The sequence below is a fragment of the Passer montanus genome, unplaced genomic scaffold (genome assembly GCF_014805655.1).
Source record: "Passer montanus isolate IOZ18808 unplaced genomic scaffold, ASM1480565v1 scaffold108, whole genome shotgun sequence".
NCBI lineage: Eukaryota > Metazoa > Chordata > Aves > Passeriformes > Passeridae > Passer > Passer montanus.
In genome coordinates this window covers 1,757,424-1,774,983 of record NW_024357392.1, presented here as the reverse complement: position 1 = coordinate 1,774,983, position 17,560 = coordinate 1,757,424, and the positions used below count along the sequence as shown (strand labels likewise).

The 17,560-nt window shown below is 38.4% G+C and overlaps 1 protein-coding gene across 3 annotated transcripts in view; it reads left to right on the top strand.

Annotated features, from left to right (window-relative positions):
- Positions 1 to 17,346, top strand: part of USP53 (ubiquitin specific peptidase 53) — a 28,481-nt gene extending 11,135 nt beyond the window's left edge. For all 3 annotated transcript variants that reach the window (XM_039722368.1, XM_039722386.1, XM_039722377.1), the window contains exons 4-16: positions 34 to 168; positions 1,276 to 1,389; positions 1,499 to 1,581; positions 1,888 to 1,993; positions 2,414 to 2,560; positions 3,112 to 3,261; positions 3,471 to 3,642; positions 4,261 to 4,410; positions 5,032 to 5,175; positions 5,560 to 6,286; positions 8,219 to 8,292; positions 12,860 to 12,971; positions 13,738 to 17,346. In XM_039722368.1, coding sequence (XP_039578302.1) covers positions 34 to 168; positions 1,276 to 1,389; positions 1,499 to 1,581; positions 1,888 to 1,993; positions 2,414 to 2,560; positions 3,112 to 3,261; positions 3,471 to 3,642; positions 4,261 to 4,410; positions 5,032 to 5,175; positions 5,560 to 6,286; positions 8,219 to 8,292; positions 12,860 to 12,971; positions 13,738 to 14,734 — 3,111 coding nt within the window. In that variant the 3' untranslated portion in view covers positions 14,735 to 17,346. The remainder of the gene's footprint in view (positions 1 to 33; positions 169 to 1,275; positions 1,390 to 1,498; positions 1,582 to 1,887; positions 1,994 to 2,413; positions 2,561 to 3,111; positions 3,262 to 3,470; positions 3,643 to 4,260; positions 4,411 to 5,031; positions 5,176 to 5,559; positions 6,287 to 8,218; positions 8,293 to 12,859; positions 12,972 to 13,737) is intronic.
- The last annotated feature ends 214 nt before the right edge of the window (positions 17,347 to 17,560 follow it).

Sequence of the window (17,560 nt, the reverse complement as noted above, 5' to 3'; positions counted from 1 at the left end):
ATGAAGTTAAGTAAGCACTGCCTTTCTTCCTAGGCCATCTTTTCACAGTTCCAGCACAGCAGAGAGAAAGCCCTCCCGTCGGATAACATGAGACATGCCCTCGCGGAAAGCTTCAAGGATGAGCAACGTTTCCAGCTGGGATTCATGGATGATGCAGCAGAATGCTTTGTAAGTGTCTTCATGAGAGTTGAGTAGAATTCGGTTAGTTCAGGGGTTTTGGTAGCTCCAGGCTCATGGGTAGGAATCAAATAACATAATTCTGCTGAGCTTCTTCATAACCATTTAGGGCAACAGGCACATGGAGCAAGTGTCAGGTAAGGGGGATGGAGTACTCTTGCATTTGTTCCATACTTTCCTCCCTTAACTCTGTAGCTCAGACAGAGCAGGAGGTTGGTGAGGATTATGAACTCTGAGTCACTCTTAAAAATATTTTGATGGAGGGAAAGGTTATCTTCTCAGGAGAAGCACCTATGGATTTGAATACATTGTTTGTTCCTTGAAGTATTGGGTCACCAGCTATTGAAATACAGTGTGTTACAACTGGCCAGCTCATTGCTGAATTCTGCTGCAGAAGAGATTTCCATTGTCTTACCCAAGAGTGAACAAATACTTGAAGATCTTGCTGTAGTTACTTTCTACTTCAGTTACTTTCTACTTTCTACTTCAGTTACTTTCTACTTCAGCCTTACTGAAAAACGTAAGCCGCTGCTGTGGCTTTTAAATGTGACTGCAGATGTCACAGAACTCTGGTAAAGAGACCTTCCTAAGATCTCCTGTGTTAGACAATGAAAATGTTCACCTTGAAACACCTGCAGTATTACCCTTCAGACAAGGATTTGAGGGGCAGGAAATATCATTGCTGCTTCAGTTACTTTCAGCTTTGGACATCCTTTGGGTGTATCCACAGATTAATTCCTACCTGCTAGATGTTTCTTCACATACATAGGAAAATGCAGTGTAGAACTCCTGAAAGAGGCTGTTTGAGATCTTGCAGTCATGAAAGAGAGCCTCTTATCACTATTCCATCTATTCAAAATGCATTTGGACTCCTGAACGAATCATCTGTCTTATCTACCTGAATATATTCACTTCTTCCCATTACCTCTGGTATTTTTGGCAAAAGGAAAAAATGGCCTTGCTAATCCAGGGGACAAACTCATTGCAGCTGTAGTATTTTGGAGTCAAGGGGAATAGTTGAAGTATTAAATTGTAATGTTCTTGATGTGTTCTGACTTCATCAGTTCCATTTACATTTATATTATTATTTCTTTTTAGGAAAATATCCTTGAGAGGATTCATTTCCACTTAGTGCCAAACAGTGAAACAGATATGTGCACTTCGAAATCCTGTATTTCTCACCAGAAGTTTGCGATGACGCTGTATGAGCAGGTCAGACCTTCATTTGAATGGTTTAACAAAACCTTGTTTTCTTTTTCCTTGGTAAATAAAAACAAAAGTTTGGTTTTTTTGTTTGTTTTTTTTGCTTTTTTTTTTGTAGTGTGTGTGTCGCAGTTGTGGAGCATCATCAGATCCACTGCCTTTCACGGAATTTGTGCGTTACATTTCCACCACAGCCCTGTGGTAAGAGCTTTTATTCTTGTTACTCATTTCTCTATATACAGCCTTCTAATAATATGCAAAAATATACCAGGCTTTTAAGTGTTAAAAATTAATATGTACTTTTTTGGTTGCAACACTCTTTTGAGATACTGTTCAAAAATAACATTTGTATTTCAAAAGCAAGATGTAGAGAGGGCTTGACAAAAAAAAATTTGTATTGCTACTGTTTACCACTGTGTGTCTTCTTTTTAGTTATACAGTAAAGTTAATTAAAATCTGTTACTCTTCAGAAAGGAGATCCATAGGTATGTAATTTATTTTTTGCAGTAATGAAGTAGAAAAAATGATGGAGAGACATGAACGTCTCAAGCCAGAAATGTTTGCAGAATTGCTGCAGGCAGCAAATACTGCTGATGACTACAGAAAGTGTCCTGTAAGTAAACAAAAATGTTACATGACTTTGGGATACAAGGGAGAACTTTTTCAGATGTTAAATCGGGCTAGAAGTATTCCTCTAAAACCAGGGTTATGTGTTGTGTTGCTGCTTCAGAGCAGTCAGCTTAGGGCAAAGAAAGCTCTTACACTTATGTTTTGTTGTTCCAGTTATAGGGATGTTTTAAGGTGGTGATTGGATACAGAAGTTAAGCTGTAGTCTTCATCAAAGTATTGTTATGATGAAGAATGTTATCCTTAGGTTGTTAGGAACAAACTCCATAAGTAAATTTTGGGATTCAAGACTTTGCAGAGTTGTTTATTTTGAACTAATTCCTGTGTAGTGACTCACCTTTGGACTTCCAATTTTTAAATACTTTTGTTTTCCTTCCCATCATGGTTTTTGTTTCCTTTTTTCTAGAGTAATTGTGGTCAAAAAATAAAAATTCGTCGTGTTCTTATGAATTGTCCTGAGATTGTTACCATCGGTTTGGTCTGGGATTCAGAACACTCTGACCTGACAGAAGAGGTTATGCGGAATCTGGCAACACAACTTTATCTTCCAGGGGTATCTGACCTCAACCTTACTCTTTGCTTTTTCTAGAATTTAATTTTACCTTTTATTTTATGTTTATGTGAATATATACTAAATATATTTAATATAATAGAAATATTCATATGTATTTTTTATAAGCACGACTTAAATTGACATCAAGTTTATATATATATATATGAGGTTTATGTCTACTTTTACAGTTCTTGATAGTGCTCTGCTTGATGTAGTTTCTGTGAGGTGAAAAGGTCCTGTTGGAAGTGTTTTGTCCCTAAGTATAAAGATTAATCTAGGAGACTTTCTAGTTGAAAATCTAGGAATATAATTTTCAGTTTGAAATTTGTGGAATTATTCCAAAGCATTAATACTTTACTCCTTCAAACACAAAACCCCCCAAAAAAGTTAAAATAGACATAGTGAGTGCAAAAATCAGTATTTATGCTCAGGAAAAATTGTATAATACACCAGGACATTAAGTAACAGATGCCTTGGTGAAATACTAGCAGTAGCTAGGAAATTGAAGCTGTGTTTTACATGCGTTTTAAAATATGTAATCATTTTTACAGCTGTTTTATAGGGTTACAGATGAAAATGCCAAAAACAGTGAGCTTTTTCTGGTGGGAATGATTTGCTACACGAGCCGACATTACTGTGCCTTTGCCTTTCACACCAAGAGCTGCAAATGGGTGCTGTTTGATGATGCTAATGTAAAAGAGGTAAGATGATGTTCTGATTTTTAGCCCTTACAATACTAGTTCTATCTTTTGGTTGCAATTTACATAAACCACAGTGCTAAAATGTTGTAGCTTCGTGTACATTTGGAATTAGGCATTTGTTGTCTCTTGCTTAATGAATTACTCTTTCATATTTGGGTTCAACAATGTTGATAAAGATTGGGGTTTTTGTTTTGTTGTTTTTTTCTCAGATTGGAACAAAATGGAAAGATGTGGTGTCTAGGTGCATTCGGTGTCACTTCCAGCCATTGCTGCTATTTTATGCTAACCCAGATGGCACAGCTGTGTCTCCAGAAGATGCACCAAAGCAGATTATTCACTGGTCTCAATGCAAAGCAGCAGGAGGAAATGGAGAAGACCTGGGTAATTAGAAATATGTTTGGTTTTTTTTTTATAACAGTATCAACTGTATTTCTGAAATGGGCATTATAAAGGAGGAAAAAATGGATTGGCTGCTTTGTTCTGAAATACTTTTATCAATCATTGTCCAAAGAGTCTCAAAAGAAAAGAGATTAGTGTGTATACTCATATTAGACCTGTTAATAAGGGGATACAAATTGAGACTAATGGGTAAGGAGAAAAAGAATCCAATCTTCTGGTTCTGTAATTTGTACTGCTGTCTCAGGTTGGCTTTTAAAATTTCATGCTATGCAAAACTTGCAAGGTACTTAAATAAAAGGCAAATTGGAATTGACATGCTATTCTTCACATCATGTGTAGCAATAGAACATAGATTACTTCAGGGAGCAAAGAACTGAGGACCCTGTTTCACTGCAGGTTACCACTATAAATATGGCAGTATATAAAATATTACAGAACTTTATTGCCTGGTCTATTGAAATGTAGTGTGCTTTTGCTGATGTTTCTCTTCTGGCTTTTTAATCCAGAATGAAAAAGCTTTCTCTCTTTTTAATATTTTATATAGTGGAAATTTAAATTAGGAAGATTTTTATTTCTAAAGATGAATATGTTGTTTGATAGGATTTGAAAAGCATCCTGCTACTAAATCAGACCACATGAAAGAGAATGGAATTGGAGATTCCACTAATCAAAGGAGTAATAAAAAACTTCAGCCAGATAATCCAGCATTCAGTAGAAGCCATATTCAAGCAAGTGGTGGTAGAGGCCCAGGTGTGTATTCCCTACTACCACCCCCAAAAACCAAACCAGATATGTCTTATTATGAAGCATTTCAGTTGATTGCATTTCAGGTGGGTTCTAACATCAGGACTAGAACTATTTCTGAGGGAAAAAAATTCCTTAATTGACTCAGTTGTTATTCAAAGATTTTCTTGATGTTTAAGTAATATCTGAGTATCTGCCACAGAATGTTAACTTTTCCAGAGAGCTGTAAATGCAGAATATTTATTACCCTTGTTATTCTTTAACTGAAGTGGCTCTTGAGGCCTTGTTCCATTTCTCAAACACTCTCAAGCTTTCCAGTGATGTTGCAGATTAAAAGGCACATTAGTGACCTGAGACCAAGGTGTGGCTCTGTTGGTCACTGGCTAATTGAGATACCCTTTTCCCCAGCAATTCTGTGATATCAGCATGATTTGTAGTCCTGTATGTTACTGGACTTGATCTTATGGTTGGAAAGAAATCTCACGCTCTTAATTTGTGTCAAATATTAGTCAGTTTAAGTGGTCCTAACACTAAAAACTAAATCTTACTGTCCATTAATATGGTGGTGTGTTTTGGTGATGAATGACTTTTGAGCAAGGATGTTTGACAACAAGTATTTTTTTTCAGCCAAGTTAGGATACAGCGAGCAAAAGGACAGGCTAAAGGATTTATCCAGAGAGTGTGCCCAGAAAGCTGCTGACATGAAAAACTTCACATCTTTACGGAAAGATGTGGACAGAGGACCAAGGAAAGAGTCTGGGAGACAAAGAGGTACATTTTAAAAATATAACCAGAGAATCAATGGATTAAATAATTTTTAGCATCAATGCTGCTTGTGCAGATTTTTTCCCCTTTTAAGAGACGATACTGTAAGGTCAGACTTTCCCAGTTTTCAGTATTCTAAGATACATACTGGATTTTTAGAGATACTGTAAGAAACATTGAACAATATCAGTGAAATGACTGCTTCCACCCTGGAAGTGTTCAAGGCCAGGTTAGATGGGGCTCTGAGCAACCTGGTGTGGTGGAAGGTGTCCTGCCTGTGGCAGGGCAGCTGGAACTTTGATGATCATTGAAGTCCATTCAAACACAAATCATTCTGTGAAATATTAACAAGAACTGTAATGGAACTTATTTTGTTTTTGTTCCTGTAAGACTTGATTGGGGAGGACCGTTCCAGTGCTAAGTCAGGGTCCCCTCCGGTTGGGAATGGACTGAGGCACTGCACGGATCAGCGGATCTACAGCAGCCAGGGAAGGGGCCCCTACAAGCACGACAGCCAAGCACCTCACCAGGCAAAGCTTTCTGCACATGTGCTTGGATCAAACAAAGCAGAACCTTCTCCTGCAGGGGAGAAACCAGTGACAAGGACTCGGACCGATGGCGTCACTGGCTACGACACGGACACCAGCCAAGACTCCAGGGACAAAGGAAGTATGAGGAGCAGGAGTAAAGGTTGGAAACCAATGCGAGAGACACTGAATGTAGACAGCATTTTCAGTGAGACTGAGAAAAAGCAACACAGCCCAAAGCACAAAGCAAACCTGAGCAGTAAATCTAAGCACGAAAAGGAGCGGGGCTTTAACCACTGGCCCAAGGAGAACCAAATGCAGAAAGGTTTAATGACTATATATGAAGATGAGACAAAACAGGATACAGGAAGTCGAAGTTCACTGGATTCTGAGGGAAAAGGGAATGCTGAAAAAAGCAAGGGATTTACAGAGAGAAAAATCCATTGTGATAACTGGCAAATTCAGAGGACAGAATCTGGGTATGAAAGCAGTGACCATATCAGCAACGGCTCTGCAAATCCAGACTCCCCTGTAATTGAAGGAATCAATACAGCAGATGCCAAGAATGTGAAGGACAGTGCTTCCTGCAGGTAATGCTAGTTCTCTTAGAGCTTGTATAGGTTGTATTTATGGAAAAAATAACCTGTTCTAATGTTTGTGTGTTCTTCAAAACCAAAACCACCCAGGAAAACATGCTTTGAAACTTGCTTGAAGTCAGGTATGTGGAAAGCTAAAGTGTATCTAGAAATAAGGGTGTGGGCAATTAAGTGTTCAATTTACCTTCACTCTGGTTCTCTTTGGGAGGCACTGAGCCAGTTACTGAGGCACTGAGCCAGAACTGCTAAGCCCTGCTGAGGGGCAGGGTGTGTTCATTTGTAGTAATTGCTACACTTCTTTACTTACAAGATTTTTAGACTGTGTGTAACTTTCTATCTGCTATGGAACAGTAGAGTGTCCACATTGATCACACCTGTAACATCGGTTCAGGCCCTGACAAGGAGATGGGAATGGCACTAGGTGAATCTTGGGTGCTATTACCAGTCATAGTGCAGAAATTCAGTTTTCTAGATCACCTCAGATATGTATTGAACACTTGGTAATTGATTGACCTGTCTGAAATAAATCTTTGCTGAAAAGTGTGAAATTACTAAAACTTGTTGGGCTTGATGATCTCAAGAGGTCCATTCCAACTTAAATTTATGTGATGCTCGAAATAGGAAGTTATAATCCTTCCACATGCAGTTTTCAGTATTGTGTATCTCAAACTGTGTGTGGAATGTAGATCCTTCTAAAACCCATTTATTCTTCTTTCAAATCTTGTTTGTATCCATAAAATGGAAGAGCACGGTTGGGAGCCCAAGCCCAACTCTCTTTGACAGATCTAATTTGCTAGATCCAAACAAAATTTTCAGACATATACTTTCATGGCAACTTATTTCACAGGAAAAGAGAAAGGTCAAGGCCCTTTCATATCCTGCTATTTGCCATTCTCCCCTTTGTCCCATGCTTTCCCTCTCACCAAACTGTACAAAATCCCAGTATGCAAACACCTGATAGGCTTTTATTGGTTAATGACATAATTATGTATAAAGCTACTCCAGCTCATGGTTGTATTTTCAGTGTTTGATAGTTGCCTCAAACAGTGATTTTGCACAGTTGAAATTGTCTCATTTTAAGCATGCCCAAGAGGCAATGGAGCACCCAGTTGTGTCATTTTGTGAGAGAGAATATGGTAAATTTCAAATAGTGTAGTTTATTAAGAGGCTGCTTATATTGTTGTTTAAAAAACAATGCCAAAGAAAGAAAGAAACATACTTTATCAAAATACAACAGACTTCCTGGGACTTCCAGAAATGCTTTATATGACTGGTAATTTCAACTGGATGGCAATACCTACTACTTCCCTGCTAACCTTTCAGACTCTGTCTCATAAACCCCCAAAAATACAAATTAATTACTTGAAAGTTCTTTCAGAAAGTGGAAATTTTACTGTTTTCCATTCTTCATATTTCTTTCAGTATTTTTCTTGTTTTCCTGTCCTTTCAATAACAGGGTTTTTTTTAAAGTGAACTTTTGCCCCCATGTATCTTCTCCCCTACCTTGCTTTTGTAAAAGGTAGAAATTGGCAGAGTTTGTTAGCTCCCTATCTGGATTAGTAATGCATGTTTTCTGCTTATCTAAACCAGCAAGATTTAGTAAATCCTGATTTTTTTTTTTCTCTCCTTTTGGGTTTGTAGCTGTGATCTTCCAGTTCTATTCCAGTTTGAGGGGGAAAAAATGAAATTAAAATCCCTATGAATAAGATACCAAGTGGCAATCACAACTTAGAATAATACTTGTTATCAAAACAAAGAATTAATGAATAGCAAATTATCAAATTAGGAAAACGGACAAGATGGAATGTTGGTTAACAGGTTACACTTACTTAAGATATTTATACCTGCAAAGAAATTGGATTAGATGACCAGTGGTGTCTGTTCAACAGTTTCAATGCTGTAATCACATAGATGCTTCTTTTACAGTGAACAGAACTTGCCAACCAAAAAAGCTGACAGTGTGGTACATTCAGTACCCCAGCAGAACAGAAGCTTCCATGGTAAGAACCCATAGAAAAATTAAGTTTTCAAAAACTATTGTAGATATACCAGAATTTCTCTTCCCCCAGCCCCAAAACCCAAACATCCCTTACAGAGATGACATGGTAATTTGGTTCACTCCCTGTGGTTTCCCCAGAAGCTTTTCTAGGAGATTTCTTGGTGAATACTAAGCAAGACTTTTTTTTTTAAATGTCTGGGTGGACTGTGGCACCATTTGTTTTCCTCCTAGATATGAAGCAGTATCAGGAAGAAACACTTGTAATAAGGAAGTCTACTTCCTTTTACATACTAATATGTCTGCTGGGGTTTTATAAAGTTGATAAATGCCTTGGCTTATAAATATTATAGGTCAGCCTGAGGCCAGCCAAAATCATTATCTGCTGTTGTTGAAACAATGGGAGGGTGCTTGTACAAAGAGGGGCAATAAATATTAGGCCACTTCCTCAGGAAACATTTGATTTTTATAGATATCATACTTCTTTTCAAATAATGTATAGTATAGTTTCTCCTAGGACTTAAAGTAGGGGTGGGGGTATTGCCATGCCACTGCTACCTTTTCTGTCCTTATTCTGATTTTTTTTTTTTTAGTGCAGAAAGAGAACTAATTTTATATTTGTTTATTTTGACAATCCAAAACAAAGAAACAAAAAACCCAAGAAAAAAATGAGTACCATGGAATGCAAAGATTTGATTTGCATGAGATTTAATCTGCTTTAGTTCTGTACTATACCATTCTTATCAAACACAGCTGGATAGGAAAAAGGGGAAAAAACACAGTGAAAAATACTTAAAATTCTATTTAGGAATTAATAATGAGTGGGTTAAAGCAATGAATTGTTCTCTGGAGAGAGTACTTAAGAATACTTAAAGCTTTCAACATGCATCCTACATTTTCTTTTAAAAAGTATAGTGATTTCATGTGACCCTCCAAGATATCCTAAAGAAATTGATGATAGGATCCTACCTATTCAATTATTCTAATTCAGTAACTAATTGTTAAATAGGTTCTTATAAAAAAAAAAATGCAGGTATTGAGCTCCATTTTGGAAAATAATACTTCTAATGGAAGTGATCCATGGACCAAAAAGAGATCTGAAGAATTTGATAATTTTACATTTATGTGAGGTTAAGAATTTATTTGGACTCAGTTTTGGGCCTGTCAAAAACTGTGTCAGGACACCTTTCGTAGGGACAACAGCAGTCACAGGTATCAGTTGTGTTACCTTGTGTTCCATCTCTGAATACGATGAACAAAACATGGATTGGTAGGTAAATACCAGAAAATAGGACTTTAAAAAACAAGTGCTCAGTCCTTTCTGAGAGAGGAATGAAATGTAAGAAATCTGTGTTAGGCTCTCACGGCAACTCCAAAAAAAATACGAGTGGTTTTCTTGTGTGGAAAACTTCTTATGGAAATAATGTTGGACTTCTAATTATGCCCACCATTTGTATAATTGTGCTTTACCAGCTCCTTGTTTTTTACTGGAGCTGAATGAGGCTACTGTTCAGCACTTGAGGCATTCTGTCCCTGACTTAACAAAAATAAACTCACTGTCAGAACATTATAAAGATGGAAACACTGGATCACACGGTAATTAGGAGAGCAAGTGGCTGCTCCTTACATGGGCAGTAAGTAGTGGATAACTGTAGTACTGAAGCAAAGGTCTCACAAAGCCAATCCCTAAATTGTGTGGTCACATTTTGGCAGGAAAATGTAAATATTGAGTAAGCAGAGGTAATATCCATGATTTATATTAATCCCTTTGTGTTTATGAAGTTTGAACTTGGTGAGCTGAGGAGGCAAAATTTTTTTTGAGCACAAAGAACCTGAGACATGGGCAGTGTGAGGGCAAAATTTCCAACCTCATGTTCTGCAAGTTAAAGAAAGATTACTAATTTTCATGGGGTTTTTTCCCATTGTGTTTTAATGGTTTTCCCATTGTTCAGTTCAATAGCATGAGACAACTCAAACTGAAATCTAGAATCATTTTGAAGGTGTGGTTAGTGTGTGAGAAGAATCCAAATTGCCTTTGCTTATGTGTCACTTCAGAAAACTCCACAAACCAACCACAACTGAAAAAGACAGCTCATATGCTTAGGAAAACTGTACATTTATAGTAATAATTTAAAACATGCAACTGCTCTTAAGGAAATCCAGTTCTTACCCTTGTGGTGTAGTCAATGTACATTAATGTCAAGTTTAAAGAAATGAGTAGAGAATTAAAGCTTTGTGGCTACTTAGTTTACTTACCATGAAAGAGAAACAAAGGCTTGACTGGAGTGTCTTTAAATGATAAAATAAAGATACCTATGAAAGGTTTTGCAACTCAATGTTACTCTAAAAGTAAAGTTTCTAAAATAGAAGGATTTTTAAAACTTTTTAAAAAAGATGATTGCTCACTGTATTTCAGAAACACTACTCCCATTTTGGATAAGTTATAACATACTTACTTCCTTGACTGAGAGGCTGTGATTCCACATTTCCAAAACTTCCAATAAGTTTGCCTTTTATTTCAACTGAATACAGAAAGTGTCTGGGCTAAGAGAGATGAATTTGCCCACAGATATTTGTTACAATAAGTATTCTACTTTGTTGCTGGGTTTTTTATTGACAACTTAGGAAATCTTAAAAAAAAATTCCAGGAAATATGCAGTTAAAACCCATAACGAGGAAGTAGAATTGAATGTGGAGTTGAGCTTTTGTTGGAGGCTTTTGTAAGGGTTTTGTATTTATTTTCTTTTGGGATTTGTATTTATTTTCATTTGGGATTTTTTCCCCACAGAACCAGGACTTGGTAGATTTTTGCACATGTTCTGCATAAATGGAGATCTGTCAGACAAGACCTGGCCGGTCCTACCTGTGGGATTAGTCCTACCTGTAGAATGGATGTTAATCTCTTGAAAATCTTGATTGACTACCCAGATGTGAAAATAGATGTCTGTAAATCTTAAAAGCAGACTGGTTTACGTGTCAGAACACAATTACCTTTCATTTATTGCTCAGTCTTAATGACTCATTGATAAGGATGCCAGGCTCCAGCTGAGCAGGGCTTGCGTGTCCCATATTTAGGTTTGCAGAGAACGTAGAGCCAAAATTCCCAATCGAGCCGGCGTCTGGTTTTAACCGTGCATGGCTGTCCTGTCAGCAGGAGGGAAAATAACACATCTATTTTTAAGCTCGCTGGAATTCCGCGGGCAGGGAGCACCTGGCGCGGCTGGATGTGCCCAAGGAGGCGCTCGCTGGCCTCTGCTGCCGCCTCCCGGCTCCTCCGGGAGTGGGGCTTGGAGGGAAAATCATCGCAGCCTACAGCAGAAGGAATGTTTGTGTGTGAAATGTTACCTCCCTGCTGCTTATCTCACTGTTGGGCACCTCCGTGGCACACTGGCGCTTTTGAAAGGTTAATTACTTGTCCCTTGCATGGGCTCATTCAGTAAGAATATTTTCCCATAAATATTATTTTTAAGGTTGTGGTATTGTTTATTGTGACCTTTTTATCACTTATTTTCCATTGCTGTGTGCTGCTTTTAGCCTCTACTACCTATGCTTTCAGTCAAAGACTTCATGTCTTTAGTCTCACATCACCTAAACGTAGGGCAGATATTGACCCTCAAAACGAGCATCCCCAAACAGCAGCACTCAAAGTTTTCACTTTAGTTCTGCTCTGCTGTTGGGGTTTTAGCTCACATGTTCATGAGTCTAAAAGTCCCCCTTTAAATATTTAAACTTAAGGAAATAACAAGTGAAATAGGTGTAGCAGTTATGAGTGTAGTCTGTACACAGACAAAATAAGCCATTGTATTAATAATTACAATGATAAAAATAAGAAGCCATTCCTTTGAGTGGCTTCAGAGCAGGTGACTGATATTAATGGGCTAATCATGGCATTAGGAAGACTTGGAGTGTCTCTAAACAAAGAGGCTGCTGCTTGTCACTTGCCAAGTGAGTGTTTTTGCTGTGGTGTTGACATGAATACTTCAATGCTTCCTTTATTTCCTGCTCACTAGGAGCTGCCTTGTTCAGAAACTGTGCATTTTCAGGGAATGATTCTTTGCCTGGGAATAAAAGGAGCTTCTGGAGTGGGAGTGCAGTAGTGCTGGCCCAGGCACCCAGTGCTGTGTGTCTGGGGCACGTGGGTGACAGTGCTCTGTGAGCCTTACAGCCTGCTCTAGGGTTTCAGCTTTTAAAACCCACAAAAAACAGAACAACCTAAACCAGCCACCATCTGCTGCATTAATTCCATTTAATTATTGTAACACAAAATGAATTTTTAGAAGTTACAGTTCTTATCTTGTAATTTAAATGACTTTGGATGTTTGAATAAACACCCTTTTAAGAAAAGCTTCCTTTCAAAATGTGCTTTTAGCCAGATTAAATATTAAGGTGATCTTGAAAGCATGTCTACGGGACTCAAAAATTGTGATAATTACCTATTGGTTATTTTGATTAATCTCAACTCTTGAAAGAGATTGTCCTGCTGTATTTAGTTTGTTTCTGTAATGTCTGAGGAATTACAAAGAAGGAATTGGATTGTACATCTGTTAATTTTGAAATATTTCCTTTTCTAGCCCCAGATTTGAGGAAAGACCAGATCAATCCTGAAGTTAACTACAGACCTCATCCTCATGTTGGTTTCCCAACAGAATTACATTTGCAGGTGCCCAGTCCTCCAGTAAAGAGGTAACCAGTACTGGCATCTTCCTCTGTAATAGGTTAAGAAATACTGATTTTTGTTATGTTACAATGATCAATATTAAGCATTGATAAGTTAAGGCACTCAGTATTTAAATTTTGCATAATTGATGGGTCTAAATTCTCTCTGTCTTTAATTTTGATGCTGACAGTGTCACCAAATAGCTTAGATGGTTTGAAACCATCTTACCAGAAAGAGAGGACTTTAACATTTTACTGTTTGGAATTATATGCAACATGCAGTGATTAACCAATTTGTGGTTAGTGCAGTCACCCCATAAAGCTTTGAAAGGTTTGTCTGGAAGGGGGGGAAGAATTAATTTGTGTTTAGAAACTACTGCTGTATCTTGTTGTTTCTAATATGAACTCTAAGAACTCAGTATCTCCTAAAAATGAAGAATGTAAATACAAATGTATCAACTTAAAGTAGCATCCAGTATTTGAAAAATGGATGTATCAGAGTCACAAGGATGTTTAGAAGAGAGCAGAGGTCATATTTGACCTAGTCTTGAATGTTGAAGGAATTTATCTTACCTTCTTGGGGCACAGTTACATTTCAAATGAAAGAAACTCTGGAGTAATTTAATACAACTCCAACTCAAACGGCTGTATCCTATTGAACACATCCTAACTCTCTTGTCAGTTTGAGTATTTCAGCAGTTTTACCAAAGCTGTATTTGAAAAAACCCCTGGTATTTGAGTCTTTTCATGTGTTTTTATGGGTACTCACATCCTGTGTGGTTTTGTATTTTAGAGCTGAAATGCCTGAGCCGAACAGGAAATTTTTCCCATCATCAGCCCTCCAGCCAGCTGTCAAAGAGATTGTCAAGTCAGACAGCAGGAACAAGGCAAACGAGCCGAACCCCTGCGAGTGGCTTCACGCAGAGAGGCTGGAGAAGCTGAACGTGCCCCTGTACTGCGCGGACAGTGTGCCCCACCCCTTCCCAGACAATGCCTGTGGCAGGAAGCCCATCCACAGCGACTTTCCCCCCCCAGCCCAGCCGCAGTCCCATCACACGAGAAGTCTGGCCCATCACACTCCGGGTGCCAAGGTGGGGCTGGTGCCCTGCGTGCCTCAGAGCCTGCCGGAAAGGCCGGCGGTGCCGCCCGCCCCTCCCGCTGAGCACACGGGGCTCCGGAGGGCGGATCCCCTCTGGGTGCCTGAAGCCGTGTACCAGAACATTCCTCCCCCCTTACCCCCGAAGAAATACGCTCTGAGCACTTTGGCAGGATCAGAGAATAACTCGGTAGCAGATGTGAAATCGACGGAAGCGCTGCGAAATAGTCCATTAAGGCAAACAGGTGCACCTTCAAAACCTGCATCAGAAGCAAGCGCGGTTCCAGCTGAACAAAGGCTTAAAGAGCCCTTTCCAGGGAACGAAGTGTTCGTTCACAAACCGGATTCTCCGCCTCGCTTATCAGTTAATGAGTTCTGGACCGTGTCTGAGAACATGCTGAAGAAAGGATCTCATCACACGGGACCCAGCCCTGCCTGTGCAGATGGGAACGACAGCGTGTCCCTGACCACTTACTTCTCCGTAGACAGCTGCATGACTGACACCTACAGGCTGAAGTACCACCAGAGACCCAAGCTGTATTTCACAGAGAGTGGAAGCTTCCACAAGGAGAAGCATTCTTCAGCAGCTGCAGTAGATCTGAATGCCACATACCCTGCCACTCTGGAGCCCAGGCATCCCATCCCTGAACAGAGGTACAAGGCAAATGCAGAAGGAATACACTGCAGTCGATAGATTCTCCAAGAAGCCCACACCTGGATCTGACTTCAGCATTTCCTCTAGTCTTTAAAGGGACACAACCTCAAATCTGTGTGTGTGTGTGTGTGTGTGTGTGTGTGTGTGTGTGATGACCAGGTACCCAGCTGACTGCACTTGCTTGGGAGCTGTGACTGTTCAAACAAATATGCAAATAGAGGCAACGAGAAGAGGTGCTAAACTTGTGGTTCTTGGATTTGTTACTCTAGTTGCCTTAATGCTTACCTCTGTTACTCAGCTTGTCCTCTTCAGTTTGTATTCCGTGTGGTCCCTTGGGGCGTGCACACCTTGCAGCAGCAGGATCAGCTGGATGTTACTAATTCTGCGAGATGTGGTTAGCTGCAGTGTGAGAAGTGCTCCTTCAGACTGTGGTCACTGTTCTTAGACTAACAAAAGGGATAAGCATGCTACCACAACTAATGCAGTACATGAAGTCATAACAGAGCAGTATTTATCCTCAGAGGTAGCAGGAGGTGACATGGTTTTTTCAAGCCATGTCTCCCAGTCTGTGCTTTCACAAACCTTCAAGTGTCTTTAATGCAAGTTTACCCAGAGGATTTATTTTTTATTTGAAAAGCCTTAATAATAATACTCCTTTAAAAACCATTTTGGTTTGTAAGTGTTAAATTAGACTTTCAAAGGGAATTGAAGTAAACTGCAGTAATGCTTTCCTATTAATACCTCTGCTCTGTTAGTGTACGTTTTTAAACACATTTATCAGATTTGTTCATCCTTTAAGCTGTATACTTTAACTTATTAAATTTAACTTAACAAGTTACAAACCAGTATAACAGAATAGGATGCTTATTTTAAATAGAGTTATGCAAGTATGAGAGATGAATTTTGTAACATTTTAGAAGTACTTACTTTCAGTTCTGACTTATCCTACAATTGCATGCAAAGTCAATGCTGCTATTTATTAAACTCCCCCTTTTTTCCAGCTTTGACCTTTTGGTTCATGGGGATCACACATTTGATTTTTTTTCTCGAAATGTTTTTTTTACTAACATGTTTTCCCATTTGGATCACTCCTATACATGGATATGGTCTGCATTGGCAGGTCAGGCTGAATGTGCAGCCACGCTGGTGGCTAAGGGGGCATGGAAAGAAGAGGTTCCTCCTTCTCTGCTCTGTCACTCTGTATCCAGTTTTGGCAGCTCTGGAATTTACCTTGTCTTTTGTTAACCTGACTTCTCTCAGTAACAAGGAGGAAGATTTATTTGGCTTTTATCTGGTTAGTTAAATCAATGCACAGAACCATCTACTGAGTGCTGAGGCAGCATAGCAAAGCCTGGCACAACCTAAACAGGTAAAATTTTTCCATTATTCACATTGGAGTGTTAACTTGGGGTGCTGCTGATTACACCTAAACATCAATGCCTTTTATTATGAAAATAATACATCAGAAAAGCTTTTTTTTATCATGTTTATAACCTTATGTACATGTGTTTAGTGCTTCAACCAAATGATGGCAATTGTTTAGCACAATTATCCAAGGTAAACATTTAAACAGTAGCTTTGGTTATTCTGTGGCAAGGTCAGGTTTTTTTTTCTTTTAAGTAACACGTACCTTACAGTAGAACTGGAACATTATATATATGCAACAAACCAAGTATCTCAGATTAACCTTTCTACCTTCTTGATCAAAATCTGTTGTAGCACTTGGGGAAAAAATGAATTCTAGAATTTATAGTGAAAATGCTATGCATGTTTCTGTATGGCTGCTAATAAACAGCAACATAATCAAAGATCCTTTTGTAGGAAAACTGACTACAGAAGAACACTAAAAATGTAAGAACTTGGGTGATTCCTATTGTAATATTTTTAAGAGAGATTTCAGAACCTGTAAATCAAACTTTTCTAGTTCATCTAGCCATGTTACACAATATACATAGCCAGTTAAGTACAACTGTCCTCTAATACCTATGTAAAAACCATGATTATTGGAATTTGTAAATAATGTATAATTTGTAAAATTATGTTTTTCAAAAAACAAAAAAAAAATCTTGTATTTGAAAAGACAGTATTTTTATGTATGGATAGCACAGCAACAACTGTGAATGATGTTAGAACACTTATTTTTAAACATGCATAGCAATGTTGATACTTGTGTACCACAAGCAATATGAATGCCTCTGACTGATACCAATGAACTCTGCTCCCAGTAAGCACAACTGGTGAACTCCTCCCTAAACAGCTGCAGTAACTTAGGTGTACTTCAGTTTCCTTGCTTAGCTTGGAGCAATCTCACCCGACAGTTTTCTCTGTGACCCACGTTTACCAGCTATTTCATGGTTAAACAGACAGCTAATCAAGGCACCTTCATTTTTATATTTGCCTCTGCACTCCATGTATGTATGTATGTAATATTTGCTAACTAATATGTGATAACTCGTTTGAACTTACCTAGGGTGCCTATTTATTTTTTTATAAATGTCCCCCCAGCTATAGATTTGTATAAGAGCCTAGAGAATTTTTGTAACAGTAAAGATATTAACGAGTCTTGTAATTAATATATTTTTCAGTCTTTAGAATTATTTACTTGCAAAGTTCTACTTGTTCAAAACATCAAGATAAAAATTTAAAATCTTTGTTGTCTGTTCTTTTTGTGTTTAGTGTTTAAGAAAAAAGGTTGGCTTTCCAGAACTACATTTTTAACACAACACATAATGCTGCTAACTGATGGTTGAAAGTTTTTGGTGAGATGGTGGTTTGGTTACCTTTTCTGAACAGTAAAATTCACCTTCCGAAGTATTTGTTCATAAAGCTATTAAATAGTTTAAACTTTTCAAACAGCTATGAAAT